The 26,718-nt window shown below is 41.9% G+C and overlaps 2 protein-coding genes across 3 annotated transcripts; both read right to left on the reverse strand.

Annotated features, from left to right (window-relative positions):
* Window positions 1-3,030: 3,030 nt before the first annotated feature.
* LOC135507640 (ras-responsive element-binding protein 1-like) lies at window positions 3,031-16,516 on the reverse strand. The gene is made up of 7 exons (XM_064927217.1): window positions 16,228-16,516; window positions 15,865-15,995; window positions 15,500-15,670; window positions 13,104-13,265; window positions 12,648-12,759; window positions 7,422-7,549; window positions 3,031-5,805 (listed from the first exon to the last, which is right to left on the reverse strand). The coding sequence occupies exons 1-7, from the start codon at window positions 16,514-16,516 to the stop codon at window positions 4,879-4,881; spliced, it is 1,920 nt and encodes a 639-aa protein (XP_064783289.1). The 3' UTR covers window positions 3,031-4,878.
* Window positions 16,517-21,016: 4,500 nt separating this feature from the next.
* Window positions 21,017-26,718, reverse strand: LOC135507700 (zinc finger and BTB domain-containing protein 18-like). Of its 2 annotated transcripts, XR_010450692.1 has the most exons (4): window positions 26,202-26,718; window positions 24,867-24,997; window positions 21,675-22,865; window positions 21,017-21,571 (listed from the first exon to the last, which is right to left on the reverse strand). XR_010450692.1 is itself a non-coding variant. In XM_064927308.1 (3 exons), exons 1-3 carry the CDS (start codon window positions 26,482-26,484, stop codon window positions 21,921-21,923), a joined length of 1,359 nt encoding a protein of 452 aa, XP_064783380.1. In that variant the 5' UTR covers window positions 26,485-26,718; the 3' UTR covers window positions 21,017-21,920. The 2 variants fall into 2 exon arrangements, 1 of the variants encoding a protein (XP_064783380.1); XM_064927308.1 differs by having other exon boundaries at window positions 21,017-22,865.

Raw genomic sequence — 26,718 nt, forward strand, 5'->3', positions numbered from 1 at the left:
GTTATATTTTGGTTTCATCTTACCATATGACATTCTCCCATTCTTCTTCTGGATCATCCAAATGCTCTCTTGCAAACTTCCAACGGGCCTGGACATGTACTGGCCTAAGCAGGGGGACACGTCTGGCACTGCAGGATTTGAGTCCCTGGCGGCGTATTGTGTTAAAGATGGTAGGCTTTGTTACTTTGGTCCCAGCTCTCTGCAGGTCATTCACTAGGTCCCCCCGTGTGGTTCTGGTATTTTTGCTCACCGTTCTTTTGATCATTTTGACCACACGGGGTGAGATCTTGCGTGGAGCCCCAGATGGAGGGAGATTACCAGTGGTCTTGTATGTCTTTCATTTCCTAATAATTGCTCCCACAGTTGATTTCTTCAAACCAAGCTGCTTACCTATTGCAGATTCAGTCTTCCCAGCCTGGTGCAGGTCTACAATTTTGTTTCTGGTGTCCTTTGATAGCTCTTTGGTCTTGGCCATAGTGGAGTTTGGAGTGTGACTGTTTGAGGTTGTGGACAAGTGTCTTTTATACTGATAACAAGTTCAAACAGGTGCCATTAATACAGGTAACGAGTGGAGGACAGAGGAGCCCCTTAAAGAAGAAGCTACAGGTCTGTGAGAGCCAGAAATCTTGCTTGTTTGTAGGTGACCAAATACTTATTTCCCACCATAATTTGCATAATAAGTTCATTAAAAATCCTACAATGTGATATTCTGGATTTTTTCTCTCATCTTGTCTGTCATAGTTGAAGTGTACCTATGATGAAAATTACAGGCCTCTCATATTTTTAAGTGGGAGAACTTGCACAATTGGTGGCTGACTAAATACTTTTTTGCCCCACTGTACATACTCAAAATCATTGGTCACTTTAATAAATGGATCACTAGTCACTTTAATAATGTTTACATATCTTGCATTACTGTATTCTATGCCATCATGCTTATGCCGCTCGGTCATCGCTCATCCATATTTATTTGTACATATTCTTATTCCATTTCTTTTTTCTTAGATTTGTCTGTACAAGTAGTTGTTGTGGAATTGTTAGATTACTTGTTAGATATTATTGCGCTGACGTTACTAGAAGCACAAGCATTTCGCAACACTCGCATTAACATCTGCTAACCATGTGTATGTGACCAATTACATTTGATTTGATAGCCGACTGCGAGCCAAGCCTAATCGCCCAAACTCACTCATGCTCTTGTGGCTGAATGTGAGCAAGTCCCCGCAGCAATATTCCAACATCTAGTGGAAAGCCTTCCCAGAAGAGAGGAGGCTATTATAGCAGCGATGGGGTGACCAACTCCATATTAATGCCCATGATTTTGGAATCAGCTGTTCGGCAAGCAGGTTTCCACGTACTTTTGGTCATGTAGTGTATGTCTGAATGCCAAGTCATGTTCATATAATCTCAGACAAATTCCTGCAGTTTAAAACCATCCACAGAAAATCCTATACCAGTAAAACTGAATATATGCTCTCAAAACAAAAGGGGACATATTTGCATATGCTATGATATTGTGAAGGCTCGCTGAATTCCGGCAAAGAATGTGTTATTTTTCTCAACACTTCTACAGATCCACCCTTCACCCTGTTTTTGTTTGCTTGGAAATGTAGACACTACAGTTATCAGAAGAAACTGTGTAACCTAGCATTTATAGCGGCTAAGAAAAGCATGGCCATTAATTGGAAGGTTGGTATTGCTCCCACAATATCACAATGGATGGAAGAAATGTCAAGTTCCGTATCACTAGATTTGATTTATTACAAGATTAAGGGTAATAGCCAAACAAAAAATGCTTTCTGCTACTAAGATCAGAGAATTGTAGGCTAAACTGACAACGGAGTGAAGAACAGAAATCTCAACTAGCAAGAAACAAGTCGCAGCAATGAAGAATTGAGTGTGTGCGCGTTCACGCGGGGGGATTCTGTCAGGAGGGAGATATTCAGCACAACACCGGGAAATCGACGTGGTCGAGGAGATGTTTAATTACTAACGTATTGACTGCAGTGTCCTCCCCTCCTCGATAGCCACCTTTCATTGACGATAGTCATGTTTATTGAATTGAGCTTTTTTGTCGGGGGAAAAGAATGCACACGTTTAAAAACAATATGCTACCAGTCCTCGGCAGAAAGTAGTTGTATTTTGTTTGTTTTTTTGAAAATACCAATTCGAAGTAGTCAAATATAGTTTATATGGAGTTTCAACTAAAAGGCAACTGTTGTTTGACATTCAAATACAGGTCTCAGAAAACCAAATCATACTTGGAAGTATTTGAATCTAGGCAAATCATTTGAAAAGTAACTAACAGTTAGTTGAATTAGTCTAAATAGATGATCATAAGCACATGGTTTCGAGGGCTCTCAGATATGAATCTTAATATAGCCTATAGCCTAGAATTAAATAGAGGAACATGGAATCACCTCAACATTACACTAGACTCCTTTTGCAACTTCAAAATGACTAACAAATATGTTTTCATGAGTGAGACATAAGGTAATACAGTAACACTTGACAACAAGTTCTTATACATGTGTAGTAACTTGTTACAATAGCAACATTGTTACATAGGCCTTTGGAAATGGGTTTATAATAGCATAATGGAGTTATTACATAAGTGGAATAAGGAAGTCCCTATTCCTCAGGTACAGTAGCTAAAAACTCTAAGCTCATTGCCATGCAATCAAAATCCATTTACAAAAGTAAATGTAAAATGTTGCTCCAAAAGTAGTTTGTTTTATTACACAGGCACAATGACAGTTTAACGTAGAGTATTACTGAGAATGCTAACAGTAACAAAATATGTATATTTAGTAAACTAGATATCCCAAAACTGCCTTCTTTTATCAACTACGGCAAAAGGTAGGTGGAAAATCATTTTAGTTTGTATTCTGAGTAAACTATCCATTTAAAGATGGTATGCTCAAAACAAGAACACTTACCTTCAGATGAACGTAGAGGTTCTAAGTTGTTTTTGCTAAGCATTCAACTTGCCATTTGCAAATGGGTTTGAATTACTCTGCAGTATTTTCAGGTATCATAAAATGTATTGGAGCTTTGAACATTTCAGTGGCATGTTGAAAGAGTCATACAGTAGTTGAGCGTCAATGTATTTATACTTATCTGTACAAAATATCATTGGTTAATTGGTATGACTTAATTTTGTACACCTAGGATAGGGCTGCCCTACCCTCTTCCTGGAGATCTACTGTCCTGTAGGTTTTCAGTCCAACCCTAATTTAGTATATCAGATTCAGCTCGTTAAGGTCTTGTTGATCAGCTAATCAGTAGAATCAGGTGTGTTAAATTAGGGTTTGACTGAAAACTCACAGGACAGTAGATCTCCTGGAAGAGGGTTGGGCAGCCCTGACCAAGGGCAATGGACATTCAGGAGAATGGTCATTTACAAAATGTTCAGATAGAAATGTATTGTGTAGATCAAATGACTGTCAAGTATATTGGAATAGCATAGGAGATTGTGTGTGCTCTATTCATTATCTTCAACATGCAGTTCCAGATACAGTTATACTTTAATGGCTTATTGCAAACAGGCTCCATGTTTTAGAACATTTTTTTATATTGTACAGGCTTCCTTCATCTCACTCTGTCATTTAGGTTAGTATTGTAGAGTAACTACAATGTTGTTGCTCCATCCACAGTGTTCTATCACAGCCATTCATTTCTGTAACTGTATTAAAGTCGCCATTGGACTCATGGTGAAATCCCTGAGTGGTTTCCTTCCTCTCCGGCAACTGGGTGTATTGACACACCATCCGAAGTGTAATTAATAACTTCACCATGTTCAAAGGGATTTTGAATGTCAGTAAAAAAATGTATATTTAAAAAAAATCTAAAACAATAGGTGCACTTCTTTGCGAGGCATTGGGGGGAAAAAAACTCTGGTCTGTGTGGTTGAATCAGTGTTAAAAACCCAATGCTCGACTGAGGAACCTTAAAGATAATTGTATGTGCAGGGTACAGAGGTAGTAATTGAAAAATAATGTTACACTAATATTGCATGCAACTTATTGTGACATATTAAGAGCTACAGGCAGTTTGATTTGTGTGTCATTTTAGGCTAGAATTGAAAAAAGGTACAATCCAAACATTTACTACTCTACTTATTTAGGCTTGCCATAACAAAATGGGTTGAATACCTGACAAGAAATGTCAGCTTTTCACTTTTAATATGTAAAAAAAAAAAATGTTCCACTTTGACATGGGGTATTGCCAGTGACACAAAATCACAATTAAATTCAGGCTGTAACACCAAATGTGGAAAAAGTCGAGGGGTGTGAATACTTTCTAATTAGGCACTGTACAACCCTGCTATTAGTTGAAGACAGCCAATCCAACAGTTTCAGAAAAGTAGTCACTTCCTGAGATCTGTATTACAAAACATTAAAAAGTAGTTGCTTTCTGAGATCTATATTTTCAAAATAGTTTTAAAAAGTAGTGATTTTTTGGGATCTATATTCAAATAATTGTAGTCATCTCCAAAGTAACTTTTTTCCTCTGACAAATAGTTACTTTCCACAAAGCACAGTTAAAACTATAGTTATCCCAGATCTGTATGCTAGTTGTCTCTCACAACTAAATTTGTTTTTATCACTTTACACATTTATCTATTTTGGGATCCATCCCTGTAAACGTCACTTGCCTGATGACGCACAAGTGGAGAAGGTGAGTCAATTTTAAAACAAGCGCATTTTCATCCACGTTCGCTCTACTCGATTACCTTTTTCAAAAGGAGGCGAGAGAGGTCGGAAGACAGAAGACGCAGAAGTTGAGATAATCCAAATGAGATAAGGCCATGATGAGTCTCTTTCAAGCTCAGTACAGACATTACCCTAATTGACCTAAAAAATAATGGCCACACTGCTACGATTTCTCCCCGTTGTGGACACTCCTATGTTTGATAAGGTTACTCTGGAAGGAAAAGCTCTTGTAACATAGTTTGCACTTGAAGGGCCTCTCCTTGGTGTGAACGGTCTGGTGCTTCTTCACATAGTTTGCCTCAGCAAAGCGCTTCCCACATGTGGGGCAGGCGTACGGCTTGTCGGCGTCCGTCCTAAAACTAGGTCTCCCACGTTGTGACCCAATGACACCAGAGGAGGTAGAAGCAGGAGCCACCACCCTCATGTGGTTAGTCTTTGAGCTCCCTCCTTGACCTCTAGCCATGGTTTCGGTGTTGTTGGGATTGTCTGCAGTGTTATAGGCTAGGTACCTCTCATGGTGAAAGCCCATCCTGACCCTGTCTGTATTGGTGGGATAACTATGAGGCAGCTGAGAAAGGCTAGACCCAGGTCCAGGCTTTCTATGAACCCAGTCACCAGGCATTAGAGGAGATCTTGAAGGAGAAAGACTTCCTGTTAGACTCCCACTAGGCGGGTCTCCCACCACTCTCTGTGAAGGCTGAAGCCCAGGGTGACCTGCTCTGTTCATCATGGATACTGTGGTGTTTGTATCATAGGAACAGGAGGGTCTATCTCTATCATCCCCAGGCCCTGCTTCATCCCTGCACTGAGACTGTGAAGACAAGAGCCTCAATTGCTGACTAGATCCTCGGTCTCTCTGATGACCATCAGGACTGAGGGTCTTGAGTCCACCTGTCCACTGGTTGTGTTCTGTGTGGTGGTGGGGTCTCTGTCCTTCGTGGTTGGGTCCTGGTTCCGACTCACGAAGGAAGAGTGACGGCTCCTGATCCAGGGTCCTGATCCGGGGCCAGAGTTTGTGACCAGCCGCTTCAGAGGTCCAGTCTCTCCCGCCAGTAACACCGGATATCAGCAGGTCCTCATGGACTGCAGACTGTAAACACAAATTGAACAGAAAAGCATAAAGGTTTATATAAGAAACTCTCTGCTGTACACAGAAACATGACATGATAGTAAAAATAACCACAGTCAAGCCCATCTCAATCACTGTGATTCAAGTAGCTAACAATATGGAGCCTTGGAGTTCATTATAAAAAATGTCCATGTGTTGATTAAAAAAGTGAAGTATAATGTTTTGGCTTAACTGAGATAAGGAAAACTCAGTCCCTGCAATGACACAAAAATAACCAAGTCAGTCAGAACAGAGTCAATGTTGTATTTAATTTCAACAAAATGGTCATACACTCACACAGTGAAGGACAGTACTTCATAATTGTACAAAACATGTGACAAGTAGAATAACTTCACTATGGTAACACTTGACTTTTTCTGTAACTCTTGGACACTCGCTTTGAGAAAATTAATTTTAGAATACTTTGGAAAAGGTTCAACATTAGAAACATCACTACTTCAAGTCAAGTAAACATGAATTAAGGCACTATCATTTCCTCATTATAAAACACCAGCATCAAAACAGGACAAGGTTCACTTTACATTAGTGAAGCATTTTTAGAGACACCATCACACCAACGATCACCATATCATCAACTCTGTCTCATCATACTCATTCTTTTCTCAATTCACCTCATTCAGTTTCCCTACTTACATCCAAAACAAACAGAATTGACTACAAACCAACTAGTACTAAATTACATGTCACTACACATGGGCTGTGTGCATTTTCTGCTGGTGTATCCTGAGGTAGCTCCTCTCCGAGAACCTCTTCTCGCAGTGCGTACAGTCGAACGGGCTCTTTTGTGTGGATCTTCAGCTGGTGCGAGAACCTCTTCTCACACTGGGGCAGCTCTAGGATTTCTCCCTTGTGTGGACTCTCTGGTGCCTCGTCAGGTTGGATGAGTGTGAAAAACTGGCCTTGCACAGGTGGCAGCCAAATGGTTTCTCCCCTGTGTGGACCCTCTGGTGCCTCTTTAGGCTGGACAAGTGTGAAAAACAGGCCCGGCACAGGTGGCAGCTGAACGATGTCTCTGCTATGTGCATCCTCTGGTGGATCTCCACCTGTTTAGGAAAACTGAAAGTTTTCCCACAGAATGAACAAGGGAAGCGCTTCTCTTTGCCACTGGACCGACTGATAGTGTTACTACTACTGTCATTTGTCAATAGGTTTGTGTAGCCATTTAGTGTTGAGGCACTGGCATTGTCTGAGGTCTGGTTTAACATTAGGAGAGTGTGAGGAGGATTAAGGCCAGGGAGTGTCTGTGTCGTCGCAGGGTCCATGTTCCAGTTGATAGATCCTATAGAAGGCAGGCTGAAGGCAGCACCTGGTAGGGGGTTAACCTGAGGCGTCATCAGTCTCTCTGAATCACAACTATAGGAGCAGGATGGAGCATCGCTAGCCGAGTCTGTGTCTGTTGCTTTACGGACACCTCCCTGTCCCCGCAGACCAAATCTAAGCCTCGCCCTGGTCTCAGCCAGTCTGTTGTCATGGAGACTAATTTTGGTTGTCATTTTGTGTTCCACTGTCTGTTTCTGGTTGTAGTTAACAGTGTTGTTCCCCAGCCCAGAGTTGAGGATGCTGTCCCATCCACTGACCTCCACTATGTCGCCTCTGTTCCTGACCTGCTCAGTGATGTTGATCCCTGGGCCCTTGGCTGCATCCGTCTGGATCTGGGAATCCAATATGGCTGCCCAGTCTCCTCTGTTAGCCTCCAGCCAACCACCTGCAGGAAGAGGTTACAAAGTAGACTTTACAAACATGGTAGAGAACTCTACATATGTATTTATTAGGGATCCCCATTAGCTGCTGCACTTTCTGGGGTCCAAACACATTAAGGCACTTACATCACACATAAAACAAAAGCTAAAACAGTACATCATATAGCATTATTACACCACTACATATCTACAATACAAGATGTATAATACCACCATACAACAATATATTTGTGTGTAGAGTGCGTGTGTCTGTACCTGTGTGTGTCTCTTCACAGTCCTCACTATTCCATAAGGTGTATTTATCTGTTTTTAAAAAATCTAATTCTACTGTTTGCATCAGTTACCTGATGTGGAATAAAGTTACATGTAGTCATGGCTCTATGTAGTAATGTGCACCTCCCATAGTTTATTCTGGACTTGGGGACGGTGAAGAGACCTCTGCTGGTATGTCTTGTAGGGTATGAATGGGTGTCATAGCTGTGTTCTAGTAGTTTAAATAGGCAGCTCGGTGCATTCAGCTTGACAACACTTCTTACAAAAACAAGTAGTGATGAAGTCAACCTCTCCTCCACTTTGAGCCATTATAATTTGACATGCATATTATTAATGCTAGCTCTCTATGTACATTTAAGGACCAGCCAAGCTGCCAGGTTCTGAGCCAATTGTAACTTTCCTAAGTCCTTCTGTGGCACCTGATCATACGACTGAACAGTAGTCCAGGTGGACTTGCCTTGTTGATAGTGCTAAGGCAGAGCAGCACTTTATTATGGACAGACTTCTCCCCACTGTTGTATCAACACGTGGCATGTCATTAGTAAATATAGAAAAGTAAGGGGCTGAAACAGCTGCCCTGGGGAATTCCTGATTCTACCTAGTTTATGTTGTAGAGGCTTCCATTAAAGAGCACCCTCAAGTGTTCTGATAGACAGATAACACTTTATCCACAATATAGCAGGTGTAAAGCCATAACACACATGCTTTTCCAGCCACTATGATCGATAATGTCAAAAACCACACTGAAGTCTAACAAGAGAGCTCCCACAATATTTTGATCATAAATTTCTCACAGCCAATCACCAGTAAATTGTGTAAATGCTATGCTTGTTGAATGTCCTTCCCAAGAAGTGTGCTGAAAGTCTTGTCAATTTGTTTACTGTAAAATAGCATTGTATCTGACCCCCCCCCCCCCCTCCAAAACAAAATCAAAAAGTTTACTATGGGTTGGTACCAGGCTGATTGGTCAGCTATTTGAGCCAGTAAAGGGGGCTTTATTATTATTTGGTAGATGAATGAATTTAGCTTCCTTCCAGGCTTGAGGGCACACACGATCTAGTAGGCTTCAATTGAAGACATGGCAAATAGGAGTGGCAATATCATCCATTATTATTCTCAGTCATTTTACCTCCAAGTTGTCATACCCTGGGGGCTTGTCATTGTTGATAGAACACAATATTTTCACTACTTCCACACTCACTTTAGGGGATTCAAAATTGCAATGCTTGTCATAACTTGGTGAGTTATACTTGGATGTGTAGTGTTGGAGTTTGTTGCTGGCATGTCATGCCTAAGCTTGCTAATCTTGAATATTGAAAAAAAATAATTGGTAAGTAGTTGGCAATATAATGAATGTCTGTTTCAGTGAATGATGGAGCTGAGTTTTCCTTTTTGCCCAACATTTATTTAAGGTGCTCCAAAGCTTTTTACGATCATTATTTATATAATTTATTTTGTTTCATAGTACAGTTTCTTCTTTTTATTCAGTTTAGTCACATTTGCAGTATGTTCGCCAATCGATTATACAGCCAAACTTATTTGCCATTCCTTTTGCCTCATCCCTCAAAACCATAAAATGTTTCAATTCGTCATCAATCCGGATTTAACAGTTTTTACAGTCATTTTCTTAATGGGTGCATGCTTATTAGTAACTGGAATAAGCAATTTCATAAATGTGTCAAGTACAGTGTCTGGTTGCTCCTCATTACACACTACAGACCAGCAAATATTCTTTACATCAACAACATACAAATCACTACAAAACTCTTATACACTATATTAGGCCAAGCTTTTGGAACTTTGGTTTTCCTAGATATAGCTACTATATTGTGATCACTACATCCAATGGATTTGGATACGGCTTTAAAACATATTTCGGCAGCATTTGTAAAGATGTGATCAATACATGTCGATGAATATATTCCTGTGCTGTTTGTAACTACCCTGGTAGGTTGACTGATGGCAGGCACTGGTTACAGTTTGAAGCTTTTTCTTGAGTGGGTAGCTTGATGCGAGCCAGTCAATATTGAAATTACCCAGAAAATACACCTCTGTTGATATCACATACATTATCAAGCATCACACATTATCTAGATATTGACTGTTAGCAGATGGGGGTCTATAGCAGCTTCCCACAAGAAGGGCTTTTGGTGAGGCAGATGAACCTGCTTCAACAGTATTTAACAATATTTAACATGAGATCCTCTCTAAGCTCTACAGGAGTGTGCTTCTGAATATAGACCGCAACACCGCCCCCATCGGCATTTCTGTCTTTCCTGTAGATGTTATAACCATGTATTGCTACCACTGTATTATCAAAGGTATTATCTAAGTGCGTTTCAGAGTCAAAATATGAATGTCATCTGTTACTAGCAAGTTATTTATTTCATGAACCTTGCTTCTTAATGTGGGCTTTCAGCACTTTTCTGGGAAGCTTATAAGTAGACATGACAATGTTATTTATGCTTGAGTTGATAGTGCAGGGTGAGCTGCACTCAGTGGAATTCCTACTAGGGCACACCACCTCAGTGCTAAGAGTAGAACTCTAGTTCATAGGCACATTACAGCATACAATAGCTGTAGGATAAACAGAGGCACTCAGGGCAGTTAGAGTGACATGAATTAAGTTACTTATGACTGACAACACCGCTGGGACAATGTACATTTGCAGCGACACAATGGTAGGGATTATCTGAGCTGGACTTGGGTCATTGATAAGTCAATGTTTTTTGAGTCAAGTTCATGCATTATAATGTGTGTTTTTCTATGTAAACATAAGTTCTATTGATTTCATGAATTAAGAAAATTGAATATCTATTACTGTACAGTATGTAGGCTATACAGTGCCTTCAGAGAATATTCACACCCCTTGAGATTGTGTCACTGGCCTACACACAATACGACATAATGTCAAAGTGGAATTATGTTTTAGACATTTTTACAAATTCATAAAAAAATTCTAAGCTGAAATATCTTGAGTTAATAAGTATTCAAACCTTTTGTCTAAAAAGTTCAGGAGTAAAAGAGTAAAAATGTGCTTAACAAGTCACATAATAAGATGCTTGGACTCACTGTGTGAAATAATAGTGTTTAACATGACTCATCTCTGTACCCCAAACATTCAATTATCTGTAAGGTCCCTCAGTCAAGCAGTGAATTTCAAACACAGATTCAACCAAAGACCAGGAAGGTTTCCAATGCCTCACAAAGAAAGGCATCTGTTGGTAGATGGATCAACAAAAAAGCAGACATTGAATATCCCTTTGAGCATTTTTAAAAATAAAAATAAATTAACAAATGAATTTACCCTATATTTAACTCGGCAAGTCAGTTAAGAACAAATTCTTATTTACAATGACGGCATACCCCGGGCGATGCTGGGTCAATTGTGCACCACCCTAAGGAACTCCCAATCACAGTCGGATGTGATGCAGCCTGAATTCAAACCAGGGACTGCAGTGACACCACTTGCACTGAGATGCAGTGCCTTAGACCGCTGCACCACTCGGGAGCCCTGGTGAAGTTATTAATTACACATTGGATGGTGTATCAATACACCCAGTCAAAGATACAGGCGTCCTCCCTAAATCAGTTGCCGAGAGGAAGGAAACCACTCAGATTTCCACCATGATGCCAATGGTGACTTTAAAATAGTTTGTTTAGTTAAACGGCTGTGACACGAGAAAACTGAGTATGGATCAACAACATTGTAGTTACTCGGCAATACTAACCTAAATGACAGAGTGAGAAGAAGGAAGCCTGTAAAGAAAAAAACTATTTCAAAACATGCTTCCTGTAGGGCCTCCCGAGTGGTGCAGCGGTCTAAGGCACTGCTTCGCAGTGCTAGAGGCGTCAGTACAGATTCGGGTTCAATCCCAGGTTCAAGCCGGGCCACGACTGGGAGGCCCATGAGGCGGCGCACAATTGGCCCAGTGTAGTCCGGGTTAGCGGAGGGTTTGGCCAGCTGGGATGTCCTTGTCTGCGCTCGAGCGACTCCATGGGCGCATGCACTGATTTCGGTCCTCCGACACATTGGTGCTTCCAGATTAAGTGAGCAGTGTGTCAAGAAGCAGTGCGGCGTGGAGGGGTTGTGTTTTGGAGGATGCATTGCTCTCGACCTTCGCCTCTCCCGAGTCCATACAGGAGTTGCACATAGGACAAAACTGTAACTACCAATTTGATATCACAAAATTGGTGAGAAATTGGGTAAAAAGTAGTCCCCTCCCCCTAAAAAATAAATAAAATAAAAATAAAATATTTTTGCAATAAGGCACTAAACTAAAACTGCAAAAAATGTGGCAAAGGAATTTTAATAACTACGTCCTGAATACAAAGGGTTATGTTTGGGGCAGATCCAATACAACGCATCACTGAGAACCACTCTTCATATTTTCAAGCATGGTGGTGGCTGCATCATGTTATGGGTATGCTGGGACTCAGGAGTTTTTGGGAATGAAAATAAATGGAATAGAGCTAAGAACAGTCAAAATAATAGAGGAAAACCTGGTTCAGTCTGCTTTCCATTGGGAGACAAAATCACCTTTTAGCAGGACTTACCCAGAAAGGCTCACAGCTGTAATAGCTGACAAAGGTAATTATAGGATGTATTGACACAGCGGTGTGAATATTTGTGAATTAGATATTTCTGAATTTCATTTTTTTTTGTTTTATCTAAAAACATGTTTTCACTTTGTCATTATGGGGTAGTGTGTGTAAATGGATGAGGAGTTGTTATTTAATACATTTTGAATTCAGGTTGTAACACCAAATATGGATTAAGTCAAGGGGTATGAATACTTTCTGAAGGCAGTGTGTGTATTTCTCCCTTACCTTGCTCCCCCATCTTTATTCCACTCAGCAGATCAATGCTCTCTGGTTCATCTTCTATTGTCTCCTCTTTGACCAGCAGCAGATCAGGCTTCCCATCCTCCATGTCTACTGACTGTAAGAGATACAGAGTGAGAGGATGTTGGATTAAGAAATCTGATATGAGCACCCTGCTATGGAGCATCTTCTGATTGGGCAATGAGGGATTGCAAACATGTTAGTTAATTTGATCACTTGTCACTCTTTAATAATTTTATAAATTCAAAGGCATGTCAAGACCTGGGCCCGCATTCACAAAGCATCAGAGTAAGAGTGCTGACCTATGATCAGGTTCCCACCTGCCTATATAGTCACTCATTATGATCTAAAAAGACAAAACTGATCCAGATCAGCACTCCCGCTCTGTGGATACAGGCCCTGACCTAATACCATTCAGACAGTAGTTTACAGTGGGCTCACCTCAGTGAGAATGTGTGTGGTCCTGTGCTGCTCAGCTGGTTCCTCTGCAGGTTCAGGAGGTGTAGTCTGGTTGTCCTCCATGACCATGGTCCCTTCTGGGTTCCACAGACCCTCCTCACACCCCTCCTCCTTCACCAGCAGCACCTCTGGACCCTCCTCCTCCTGGAAGAGACAGGTGATACAGATTACACAGACATACACTCCCTCAGGTACATACACACAGAAAAACACACTTTCAACATGGAGTCTTCACCCATCCCCACTAGGTTTGAGTCCTATAATGTAGTTAAAGAATTACTTAATTGTTGTTAAACCCATCATGGTGGACATAAACATGTTGTTGTAGATAAAAACAAGTCAACTATGATAAGTCAAAAGTCATCATCAGACAAACCTGACTAAACTATTTTCACGTGTACAGTAGGTGTTTGTTAGTGTGTGGGTATGTGTAGGTCTATTTCGTAAGTGTATATTGGTTATAACACGCTGTCGTGTTTACGTAGAATAGGGTGAGATTAGATGTGACGTATACTAAAGAGAGTCTCAATGAAAGTCTTAAAATGAAAAGTCCCATTTTGTGTTCATTAAGCATACAAAAATTATATACACACCATATGAAAACCACACATAGATATGTATGTTTGCCTGCCTGGCAGACATCTCAGCTTGGATGTCAGCCCACCATCTCAAGCTCAATCTCGACAAGACAGAGCTGCCCATCTTCCCGGGGAAGGCCTGCACGCTCCAAGACCTCTCCATCATTGTTGACAACTCCATGGTGTCCCTCTCCCAGAGTGCAAAGAACCTTGGTGTGACCCTTGACAACAACCTGTCATTCTCTGCTAAAATCAAATCAGTGACTCACTCCTGCAGGTTCATGTTCTACAAAAGCCATAGAGTACAAGCCTTCCTCACACAGGAAGCAGCCCAGGTCTTAATCCAGGCTATGGTCTTCTCCCATCTAGACTACAGCAACTCACTGTTGGCTGGGCTCCCTATTTGTGCCATCAAACCCCTGCAACTTATCCAGAACACTGCAGCCAGTCCGGTATTTAACCTTCCCAAGTTCTTCCACGTCACCCCGCTCCTTGACACACTCCACTGACTTCCAGTCGTGGCTCGCATCCACTACAAGACCATTTTGGTTGCCTATGGAGCAGCAAGGGGAACAGTCTGAAGGTATGGAGGGGCAATGCTCAAACCCTACAGCCCAACCTGAGCACTCCGTTCTGTCACCTCTGGTCTCTTGGCTGCATCTGCCCATCCCAGTCTTGTCTTCTCTGTCAAGGCACCACAATGGTGGAACGAGCTTAACGCTGAAGCTAGGACAGCAAAGTCTCTGCCCATCTTCCAAAGACGTCTGAGACCCTACCTCTTCAAAGAGTATCTTAAAATGAATCCCCCCCCCCAAAAAAAATGTAATGTCTAAACTAAAATTCTGCATTAACTTGATAATTTTAATGGCAATTTATGTAGTTTAAGTTGTTGAATGTAAGTAATGAAATAGGTATTTGTGAACATCACAGCCTACAATTTCTGGATAAAACATTCTACCAAGGATTATTCAACACTAAAATCTGTTACTCCCGTTATTACAAATGCATCTGTGGATCTTTTATGCTGACAAAAATTAAAAGTAATCTTTGTCTTCAATGCAGGGTTTGATTTAACGTCAGAAGCTATCGAGTGGAATGATTACTTTCTATGTTATACAGTGGAATGTTTTTTTCTGCTGGTGTATCCTGAGGTAGCTTCTCTTAGAGAACCTCTAACTGCAGTGCGTACAGGCAAACGGCCTTTCTCCAACGTGGACCTTCAGGTGCATCTTCAGCTGGGGCTGGTAGGAGAACCTCATCTCACACTACGGACAGCTGTAGACCCTCTGATGGATCTCCACCTTCTGGGGGCTGCTGAAGCCTATGTTACAGAACATGCAGAGGAACCGTTTATCTTTACTACTGCCTGATGTTGCTCGCCCTCCCCGAGCCTTGGCCCTTTGAGTTCAATAACTGATAGCAGTAATGTGAATCGGAAGGCCCTATTGACAAGGACACTGGGTCGCGACCCCTGAGCGTGTGTAAAAGGGAGTGGGTTGCAACATTTGGATTTGTCTCTAAGCTTTCCCTGTAGTCTAAGAAATCTCTGCCTTGTGAGTGTCCTCCCCTAAGTGAGTCTCGTCTGCATTCCATGTCAGAGGAACATCACCTTCATCTTTCACAGTTGCCATCTCCCACTAGAGCCTCCCCTTTCATATCCAGGCACCCTTCAGAGTATACACTACTACTGTACTGTTTCCAGTCCCCTCTAGACAGATCAGTCTGGGTCTCTAAAGCCAAGGATATGTTGCCAGGGTCCATCGCTGTAGTGTTGAGGACCGCATTCGGCGTTAAACTGACCTCCGTGATGCTGCATCGGGACCTGTCCTGGGGCACATTGGCAGGGGACCCAGTAGCTACAGGGGGAACCACTCCAGGCACTGCTCCAGTCTGGATGTCTCTGCTGTGCCGTATGTCCTCCTCTCTTTCAGATGTCTCCTGCTTCACCCCAGGACCTGCAGCCTCTGCAGACTGACACAAGAGAGGTTATTACTGGTACATGAGTAGCATTGGATAACAATGTCATAGGGAAGTCTCACAAGCTCCCCTATGGCAAATAAATGAGGATGTAAATATAAGAAAGTGAATAGCTGATGGGAGTCTTTATGAAATAAACTGGCCATATTTGATGTACTGTCATTTTGATGTAATACTATGACACTAACCTCTATCACAATAACATCCTGGGTTGAGGTTCCATTCCCCTCATCAACATTGATTGGTTGGTCATGTCTCCATGTATTGTGTTCCGCTGGCTTCACAAAGCTTCTGTGGCCTCCAGTGAGATGTCCTTCACCTTAAAGAGTGATTGGGGGAAAGAGGTGGTTAGGTACTACGTCGTCAATGCTCATTTTTTCAAAGAGCAAATAATAGGAAATCTATTATCAGGATAGAATGTGATAGTGTCTTTCAGCAAGTTTGCTAGTAATCAGGGGAACTATAGCCTACTATATGTGATTAACACATCGAAAGTCAAACGTGCAGATGTGAACGGGGCGACAGGCCCCTCGACCTCTGCAAAAATGTACCTCTTGCCATCCCTCTGTATCGGTCGAGGATCTTAGCGCTAACGTTACTGGGACGACTGGCGACGACGCGGTCTCGCGTTGTCCTCTCTACACGCTCCCGTGCCATCTTCAATTCGAGTTGCTGTAGTTTCCTCTGCAATACCCTGTTTTCTTTCTGGCTTTGAGTTATTTCCAAACGAAACACTGCATAGTCATCGTCTACGAGTTTACAGATGTCTGCCACGGCTGCATTTGCTAGCACCTCCATAATGGAGGCTATTTGAGTGTGAAAAACCATACAGTTAGCCATTGTTAGCAGCTAACGTTAGCGTTACCTAGATAACAGATGTATCACCCAAGTCCTGTCTCCAACACGAATGAAAGACTACCTGGGGGGTAAGTAGGTGATGCTGTTTAGTTAAGAGTCATGTTTTGAGTTCGTGTGTTAATAAGTTTCTAAATAACTAATAAAATCGCTAACATTGACATTTTTTCTTGGTCACCGTTCAGTTCCGTTTACACTTCTGTGGTTTTTAAATCGCGGTTGGCAATCAACATTAGTGATGCATTACCTCCACCAACTGGACTGGAGTGTGAACCAGCGACATGGGATGTCTAAAGTTGAGCTCTACCCAATTAAACCCTGCCTTCTCTTAGGAAATTAAATACAGAATTAAATACAATATCAGCTTAAGGTTTTCTTAAATTCAATTTAACTCCTCAATACCATTATTCCTTATTCTTAGTAACAAATTGTATTTTTCCCTCCCGTTATTGCTGGCACTGAAATGGTATCTGTTCCACTGTCTCCATCTTCTGGCAGTGATCACACTTTCCAGTTGAATGTTTCCCTTCTGATTTCAAAGTGCTGTTGAGCCTTATGAGTCTCAGCCTTGTGATTAGACTTCCCTCTCTTCTCTCTTGACCTGAGGTCCTCCCCCACCCTTTCCTGGATCTTAAAACAGGGGTCTTCCCTTTCCCTCGCTGTTCCACAAGTCCTTCAATTCAAAAACAACTTCTTATTAAGACCTTGGCCTCTCCTTTACTGAAGAGAAAGGATCTTATTGGTTGCTTAGCTTAAAGAGTATGTGGTTAAATTAAAGGTCAGCTGCCCCTTAAAACCAAATTATCTGGTTTTAAACAGCCTGTGACATCGATATGAGCCAGAAACATTAATTCTAGTGTTATTTACTACAAATTATAAATAGGATAATGTTGGTCATAAAGTCACATAGTTGTATGGATCTGCGCAAAACTGCTAACTACTGTAAGCGTATATTTTTTATTTTAAAGGATTCTTTCACGCTAAGGGCCATATGTTTCTATGGCCGTATCACAAGCAATGATTATTTACATTCAAACACAGCCGGGATTGTAGTTCACGAGCCAGAAAACTGTAGGGAGAAGTCAGAATTTCCATTGCATTGTGGAAAAGTGTGCTTCAAATTATACTACACTGAACAAAAAATATAAACGTAAAGTGCATGTTTCATTAACTAATATAAAAGGGGGTCCTGTGTGGCTCAGTCGGTAGAGCATGGCGCTTGCAACGCCAAGCGTCGTGGGTTCGATTCCCGCTAGGGCCACCCATATGTAAAAGTAGTGGCCCCAGCCGACTTGTAAGTCGCTTTGGACAAAAGCGTCTGCTAAATGGGATATATTATATTATTATTATAAAAGATTCTAGAAATGCTCCATACACAATCTTATTTCTGTCAAATTTTGTGCACAATTGTTTACATCTCTGTTAGTGAGCATTTAATCCTTTGTCAAGATAATCTATCCACCTGACAGGTGTGGCATTTCAAGATGCTGATTGAACAGAATGATCATTACACAGGTGCACCTTGTGCTGGGGACAATAAAAGACCACTGTAAAATGTGCAGTTGTCACACAACACAATTCCACAGTTGTCTCATGTTGAGGGAGCGTGGCAATTGGTATGCTGACATTGGTACGCCTCCATAATTTTAGAGAATTTGGCAGTACATCCAACTGGCCTCACAACTGCAGACCACGTGTGACACCAGCCCAGGACCTCCACATCCGGGATCATTGGTGTTCACTGTTTTCCTTATATGAACTGTAACTCAGCAAAGTCTTTGAAATTGTTGCATGTTGCGTTGTATTTTTTTGTTTCATTATAGATTAAGAGCTGATATTAGTATAACGTACTAACATTTAAACCATACTCTATTTTCTCATTCACATTCAATAAAACGTTCTATTTTCGCATACTGAGAATGCGTCATGCGCGATTGGGTTGTTTTTCGCATTATTGGTTAATTTCGGTAGCACATCCCCATATTTGATTATCAGCTGCTGTCAAAGCCAAAATGAGTATGACCATAAAAGTACAGTACATTTTCGAAATGTCATATTATAAAACTACTTTTTTCCCACGTACTCAAACAGTCTACTCTTTAGGATGCAAGTACAGGTATTCGGACATGCCCACTGTGTGTTTGAGCTACTTACTTCTGGATTTTACCATTGGATTCTATTTCTTTTGCATCTGCTGGTACCAACTATTCATCTGTGTGATTAACACGGGCAGAGCTAGAGAGGTGTTTGTGAGGGAAGGGCAGAAGGGGCTTGGGGCCAGGTCTTTTTTTTAACAAAAAGTTATGTAGAGGGGTTTGAGCAAATTATTGAAAGCTGAGACTCACGCACATGTAACAGGTTTTGCTCTAGACTTATGACCTCTTAGCGTAATGGTTAAGGTGTTGACCAGCTACCCGGACAGCTGATGAAACTGTGGGTTTTCACAACAGAATAATTTCTGCACAAACTGTCAGACACCATCTCAGGGAAGCTCATCTGTGTGCTGTTGTCCTCACCAGGGTCTTGACCTGACTGCAGTTCGGAGTTGTAACCGACTTCAGTGGGCAAATGCTCACCTTCAATGGCCACTGGAGAAGTGTGCTCTTCACAGATGGACCGTCTTAAACCGTTAAGCCAAAGGGACAAGTTTTTGGATTTACAAACTACAGGCCACTAAATACCCTGGTTTAAATGAAGAAATGGATTTCTCACCCTTCCTGTAGGGTCGTGATGGGTCCGTTTGCTGTCATCTAGTGGACATTTTGCTCAATTGCCCTCAGCTATGGTTTGACTTTTGTTGTTCATGTTTTGCTGTGTACTATGGAATATTTAGCTCTCTTATTCTTGACACTTCTCCCAGTCATATTTAAGGTTAGAACTACCTTTTAGTGTTCCTATACTTCTAGTTTGGAGTTGTATTTTTATGATAACATAGCTACAGTATTTCAATGCGTATAGTATTGCTTACTCGGTGTGTCCAATCAATTGTGTAACCACTCCCTCTTCCAATTAGGGCTAATTGATAAGCTGTTTAAAAGAGGACCTTGTATTCCTTTTTATTTTTGTACTCCCTGGGGAAGGCTATGCAGCCGAAACGCGTCAGTTAAAAAAAACAACTTTGTTTCTATTGAACATGCCATACTAATAACGGCATTTGAATCAATTATATGAAGAGTGCCTTGGTCCTCCTTTCTTTTTGATGACCAATCTACCCCTTTTACCAAAGAGCACCTTCTATCTACCAAAATGTACTATTGTGTCCCTTCCTCCTCTTTCTACTATATGCATATCTATATTCCAAGTCATGTGAAAAGATTAGGGCCTAATTAATTTATTTCAATTGACTGATTTCCTTATATGAACTGTAACTCAGTAACATCTTTGAAATTGTTACATGTTGCATTTATATTTTGTTTAGGGTAAATAATCAAATGATTTGCAAATATCTCAATTACTGTATCATTCTGTTACTTCATGACAATGCACATTTGTTATAGACTACAATTGTAATTGTCTTTAAAGCCAAAGACAACCCTTTGAGAGCTCTGTTCTGTAGGCTAAAGCACGTTACTTCTCGTGACCCCAGTCGAACCAAGTGCAAAGCTCAGTGCCTCTGACACCGTATGACAATGAACCCACTCCACGCTACCTTGACTGACTGCACTTTCCCTAGCTATCTCTCCACCCACTCCAAGACGTCATACAGGTCAGACAAACCCCATGGTTGACTTTTTCCTTGAATCGTATTTCTCCCCATTGTGCACATTTCTGTCTTATAAAGCTACTCGGGAAGAAGCTTTTGTAACAGTCTGGACGTCTTTGGTGTGAACGGTCTGGTGCTGCTTCACATATTTTGCCTTAGCGAAGCTCTTACCACACGTGGAAGCAGTTTAGTCTGAACTCCTTGACCTCTAGCCATTGTTTTGGTGTTGGTGGGATTGTGTGCTGTGTGGTGCATGGTGGTGGAGTCTCTGTCCTGGTTCCGACACAGGAAGGAAGAGCGACGGCTCCTGATCCAGGGTCCTGATCCGGGGCCAGGGCTTATGACCAGCCACCTCAGAGGTGCCACTCTCTCCCGCCAACAAGACTGGATATCAGCAGGTCCTCATGACCTACAGACTGTAAACACAAATTGCACAGAAGAGCATATACACTAAGTGTACTAATTGACAGACTGAACAGCTGAAAGCTATGATTAATGTCACTTGTTAAATCCACTTCAAATCAGGGTAGATGAAGGAGAGGAGACAGGTTCATTAAGGATTTTTAAGCCTTGAGACATGGATTGTGTATGTGTGCCATTCAGAGGGTGAATGGGCAACACAAAAGATTTCAGTTCCTTTGAACTGGGTATGGTAATAGGTGCCATGCGCACCGATTTGTGTCAAGAGCTGCAACCCTGCTGGGTTTTTCACGCTCCACTACCCAAAGGCCATCCAGCCAACTTGACATAACTGTCGTCAACATATGCCAGCAGAGAAAGTCTTCGAATGAAAAGTCCCATTTTCTGTTTATTAAACATAAACACGTTTTAAATATACCATATGAAAACCACATATACACATCTCAACTACAAATCTGCATGAACTTGATGAACTGCATTCATTTTCTCATTAAAAGCGTTTGATGGCCTCCCGAGTGGCGCAGTGGTCTAAGGCATTGCTAGCTGTGCCACTAGAGATCCTGGTTCGAGTCCAGGCTCTGTCGCAGCTGACCGCGACCGGGAGACCCATGGGGCGGCGCACAATTAGCCCAGCATCTTCCGGGTTAGGGGAGGGTTTGGCCAGCAGGGACGTTCTTGTCACATCGCGCACTAGCAACTCCTGTGGCGTGCCGGGCGCAATGCACACTGAAATGGTCACCAGGTGTACGGTGTTTCCTCTGACACATAGGTGCGGCTGCCTTCCGGGTTAAGCCGGCATTGAGTCAAGAAGCAGTGCGGCTTGGTTGGGTTGTGTTTCGGAGGATGCACGGCTCTCCACCTTCGCCTTTCCCGAGTCTGTACGTGAGTTGCAGCATGGGACAAAACTGTAACCACCACTGGGGAGAAAAAAGGGGTACAAAAAATAACAATAAATGTTTATTTAAAAAGATTTTAAAAATAGTTGAATGGAAGTAATGAAATAGGCATTTGTGAACATACCGTTTGTACTGTGTAGGCTAAATTAAGAACTATATATCCCAAAATGTCTTGGCCTTGTTGGTGTGGAAATTGATCTACGTCATCTCGCTGAGTCTATCTTTAGGGCAGAGTTTGATCTAAACGTCAGAAGCCATTGAATAGAATGGTTACTTTCTATATTTGAGTGGGATGGTTTTTCTGCTGATGTATCCTGAGGTAACTCCTCTCCGAGAACCTCTTCCGACAGTGCTTACAGATGAACGACCTCTATTCCGTGTGGACCTTCAAGTGCCTCTTTAGATGGTGCTGGTGGGAGAACCTCTTCTCACACTGGGGGCAGCTGTAGGGTTTCTCCCCTGTGTGGACCCTCTGGTGCCTCTTCAGGCTGCCAGCCTCAGCAAAGCGCATGTGACATTGGGTACAACTGAAGGGTTTCTCCCCTGTATGGACCCTCTGGTGGATCTCCACCTTCTGGGGGCAGCTGAAGCCTTTGTTACAGAACATGCAGAGGAACCGTTTCTCTTTACTATTGCCTGATGGGGCTCCCCCTCCCTGAGCTCTAGCCCTGTCGTTTGCGCTCAATACCGGATTGAAAAGTACATGGCCGTGTGAATCAGAAGGCCCCATCGACGTGGACACTGGGTCGCGATCCCTGAGAATGTGTAAAGGGGAGTGTGTCCCAACATTTGGATTTGTCTCTAAGCTTTCCCTGTAATCTAAGAAATCTCTGCCCTGTGAGTGTCCGTCTCCTAGGTGGCTATCTGCATTCCATGTGGGAGGAGCATCACCCTCCACTTTCACAGTCACCTCATCTACCACTATAACCTCCCCTTTCTTATCTAGGCACCCTTCAGAGTACACACTACTACTGTACTGTTTCCAGTCCCCTCTAGACAAATCAGTCTGTGTCTCTAAACCCAAGGATATGTTGCCAGGGTCCATCTCTGTAGTGTAATAACATGACGGATCATCACCACCAGTGACTAATGCATCACCATCTCCACAGGAATGAACAGTCCCCTGGCTCTGATGATATACCGGTAAATACTCTGAGCCGGCACTGGTCTGCGCTGGGGCCGTGGTGGGGTCCTTCGTGGCTACAGAGGACGCTCCAGCCGCTCCAGTCTGGATGTTTCTGCTGTGCTGTAGGTCCTCCTCTCTTTCAGACCTATCTTGCTTCACTCCAGGACCTGCAGCCTCTGTATCTGCAGACTGACACAATAAGATAGGATGTTATTACCGGGACATCAGTTATACCCAAACCTTTATAGTCCCATACCTCTTCAAACATTCAACATCCAATTGCGTACCCCCTTCCAGCACCAGGGTCAGCGCACTCTCAAATGTTGTTTTTTGCCATCATTGTAAGCCTGCAACACACACACTATACAATACATTTATTAAACATAAGAATGAGTGTGAGTTTTTGCCACAACCTGGCTCATGGGAAGTGACAAAGAGCTCTTATAGGACCAGTGCACAAATAATAATATAATAATAATTTATACATTTGCTCATTATTTAGCCATTTTACATAAACTTTACTTGTTAATTTAAAATTGTGAATAACTCACCACAGTTTAATGAGAAGGGCGTGCCTGAAAGGATGCACATAACTACAATGTTGGGTTGTATTGGAGAGAGTCTCAGTCTTAAATCATTTTCCACACACAGTCTGTGCCTGTATTTAGTATTCATGCTATTGAGGGCCAAGAATCCACTCTCACATAGGTACGTGGTTGCAAAGGGCATCAGTGTCTTAACAGTGCGATTTGCCAAGGCAGGATACTCTAAGCGCAGCCCAATCCAGAAATATGTCAGTGGCTTCTGATTAAATGAATTTTTCACAGAACTGCTTGTTGCAATTTCGATGAGGCTCTCTTGTTCAGATATCGGTAAGTGGACTGGAGGCAGGGCATGAAAAGGACAACAAATCCAGTTGATTATGGAATCCATTTCGGGAAAGTACCTGCGTAATTGCGCACCCAACACACTCAGGTGCTTCACTATATCACATTTGACATTGTCTGTAAGCTTGAGTTAATTTACACACAAAAAAAATCATACAATGATGGAAAGACCTGTGTGTTGTTGTCCAACTTCTTAATCATAGCCTCAATTTTGTCCCGCACATTGAATATAGTTGCGGAGAGTTCCTGTAATTCTAGATTCAGATCATTCAGGCGAGAAAAAACACCACCCAGATAGGCCAGTCATGTGAGAAACTCATCATCATGCAAGTGGTCAGACAAGTGAGAATTATGGTCAGTAAAGAAAAGTTTAAGCTCATCTCAATTCAAAAAAAATGTGTCAATACTTTGCCCATTGATAACCAGCGCACTTCTGTATGTTGTAAAGGCGTTACATGGTCGCTGCCCATATCATTGCATAGTGCAGAAAATACACTAGAGTTCAGGGCCTTGCTTTTACAAAGTTAACCATTTTCACTGTAGTGTCCAAAACGTCTTTGAAACGGTCAGGCATTCCCTTGGCAGTAAGAACCTCTCGGTGGATGCTGCAGTGTGCCCAAGTGGTGTCGGGAGCAACTGCTTGCACGCGTGTTACCGCTCCACTATGTCTCCCTGTCATGGCTTTTGCTCCATCAGTACAGATACCAACACAACTTGACCACCAAAGTTCATTTGATGTCACAAAGCAGTCCAGTACTTAAAAAATATATTCTCCTGTTGTCCTGATTTCCAGTGGTTTGCAGAAGAGGATGTCTTCCTTAATTGACCCCCCATAAACATAACGGACATATACTAGGAGCTGTGCCAGGCCCGCTACATCTGTTGACTCTTAATTTGTCTGCCATAGAGCTTGTCAGACCTCCCTATGACACTCGATGGTTTCATTTTATTTTTGTCTGTGAAACGAGGCTACTCAGGCGAGAAAAAAACCTCAGCCAAATGTATAGCCCCGTTGAAACATATAAATGGTCTGTTTGAAAATTATAAGAATAAGAATTATATATATATATATATTATTTTTTAAATGTGAATCACATTTTTATTTGGCGTACCCCCGACGGCATTGCGCGTACCCCCCAGTTTGGGAATACATGCGGTACATGAGAATTTGATAATGTCATAGGGAGGTCTGACAAGCTCTATGGCAGACAAATTAAGATGTAAATGTAAGCAAGTGAATAGCTGAGGGGAGCCCTTCTGAAATAAACAAGCCACATTGTTTATGCAACACTATTACACTAACCTCTATCACGATAACGTGCTGGGTTGAGGTTCCATTCCCCTCATCAACAGTGATTGGTTGATCATCTTTCCATGTATTGTGTCTCGCTGGCTTCACAAAGCTCCTGTGGCCTCCAGTGAGATGTCCTTCACCTGAGAGAGTGATTGGGGGAAAGGAAGTGGTTAGGTTAGCTACTGTCAATGCTATATTGTACACTATTGACAGTTTTGACACTGTAGAATTGGCAGGGGGTTCATTTGAATTTAGAAAATATGTCAAAGACTCATGAAGTACTCCATGAACTAATCCAAGAATGTGTACTCCGACAACTTGCGTATTTCATATCTTCTCTCCTTGATCGAGACAGGTGGGGGTCCACCCCAAAGTGCTGCATGACAGACACCTGTCTCATCAATGAGAGTAGAATTGAAATAGACAAGATGGCGGTGCACACATTGTTGGATTACAAAATGGAGCAAAACATTGATTTATTTTTAATAATGGCGCATTTTCTGCATTCAAACGTAGCCCCTGCCACTGGACAGACATTTTAGGAGACTCCTGTTTCCACCAATTGAGAACAAAGATAGTATTGCCAAGACCAGGTTAGCTGGAAAATCTCTACTTTGTATAGACCAACCTGTAACTCCCAGTATAATGCCTGTATACCATTACTTTTTTGTTGTTGCTTAAATCACATCGGGTGTAACAAACTACATCTGAACACATGCGCAGAGGCGAACCAGACGACAGGCACCGAGCCACTCAGTGGCGTAAAGAACTTAAGTAGTTTTTGGGGGTATCTGTACTTTACTATTTATATTTTTGACAACTTTTAATTCACTACATACCTAAAGAAAATTATGTACTCTTTACTCCATACATTTTCCCTGACACCCAAAAGTACTGGTTACATATTTATTCCTAGCGGGACAGGAAAATGGTCCAATTCGAGCACTTATCAAGAGAACACCCCTGATCATCTTACTGCCTCTGATCTAGCGAACTCAAACACACATGCTTCGTTTGTCTATCTGTACATTAAAAAAAACAAGGAAACGGTGCAGTCTGGTTTGCTTAATATAAGGAATTTGAAATTATTTATACGTTTACTTTTGATACTTAAGTATATTTTAACAATTATATTTACTTTTGATACTTAAGTATATTTAAAACTAAATACTTTAAGACTTTTACTCAAGTAGTATTTTACTGGGTGACTTTTACTTGAGTAATTTTCTATTAAGTATCTTTACTTTTACTCAAGTACGACAACGGGGTACTTTTTCCACCAGTGGAGCTAATGTACATATGAACAGTTTAGGCCGCGTAGCATCAGCCTTCTGCTAAATGTACCTCTTGCAATTCCTCTGTATCGGTCGAGGATCTTGACACTACTCGGACGACTGGCGAGAACGCGCTCTCGCATTGTCCTCTCTGCGCGCTCCCGTGCCACCTTCAGTTCCAGTAGCTGTAGCTTCCTACGCAATGCCCTGTTTTCTTTCTGGCTTTGAGTTATTTCCAAACGAAACACTGCATAGTCGTCGTCTACGAGTTTACATATATCTATCACAGCTGCATTCGCTAGCACCTCCATGATGGAGGCTATTTGAGTTTGAAAAACCATACAGTTAGCCATTGTTAACTAACGTTAGCAGCTAGCTAGTGTTGCCTCGATACTCGAATTAAAGACTGCATGGGGTACATATGTGATGCTGTGCGGGTAAATAAACGTCTAAATAACAACAATAAAAACGCTAACGTGTAAAATGTTCTTCGACACTGTTCACTTCCGTTTACACTGGCGAGAAAGAATGTTACATAGAATTGTGAATACCGGTACTAGAAAGGACATAAACCTTCTTATGGGGTC

This window comes from Oncorhynchus masou, chromosome 21 (assembly GCF_036934945.1).
Source record: "Oncorhynchus masou masou isolate Uvic2021 chromosome 21, UVic_Omas_1.1, whole genome shotgun sequence".
Lineage (NCBI taxonomy): Eukaryota > Metazoa > Chordata > Actinopteri > Salmoniformes > Salmonidae > Oncorhynchus > Oncorhynchus masou.

What these genes read in the sequence shown, in the direction of transcription:
- LOC135507700 (XM_064927308.1), bottom strand. Translation starts at nt 26,484, where the DNA reads ATGGCTAACTGTATGGTTTTTCAAACTCAAATAGCCTCCATCATGGAG. An exon ending in ATACAGAGGAATTGCAAGAG is followed by an intron (nt 24,998 to 26,201) that starts GTACATTTAGCA and finishes TCACTCTCTCAG; the next exon opens with GTGAAGGACATCTCACTGGA. An exon ending in AGCACGTTATCGTGATAGAG is followed by an intron (nt 22,866 to 24,866) that starts GTTAGTGTAATA and finishes TTATTGTGTCAG; the next exon opens with TCTGCAGATACAGAGGCTGC.
- LOC135507640 (XM_064927217.1), bottom strand. Translation starts at nt 16,516, where the DNA reads ATGGCTAACTGTATGGTTTTTCACACTCAAATAGCCTCCATTATGGAG. An exon ending in CCACACACATTCTCACTGAG is followed by an intron (nt 12,760 to 13,103) that starts GTGAGCCCACTG and finishes TATCTCTTACAG; the next exon opens with TCAGTAGACATGGAGGATGG. An exon ending in ACAGAGGCGACATAGTGGAG is followed by an intron (nt 5,806 to 7,421) that starts GTCAGTGGATGG and finishes TTGTGTTTACAG; the next exon opens with TCTGCAGTCCATGAGGACCT.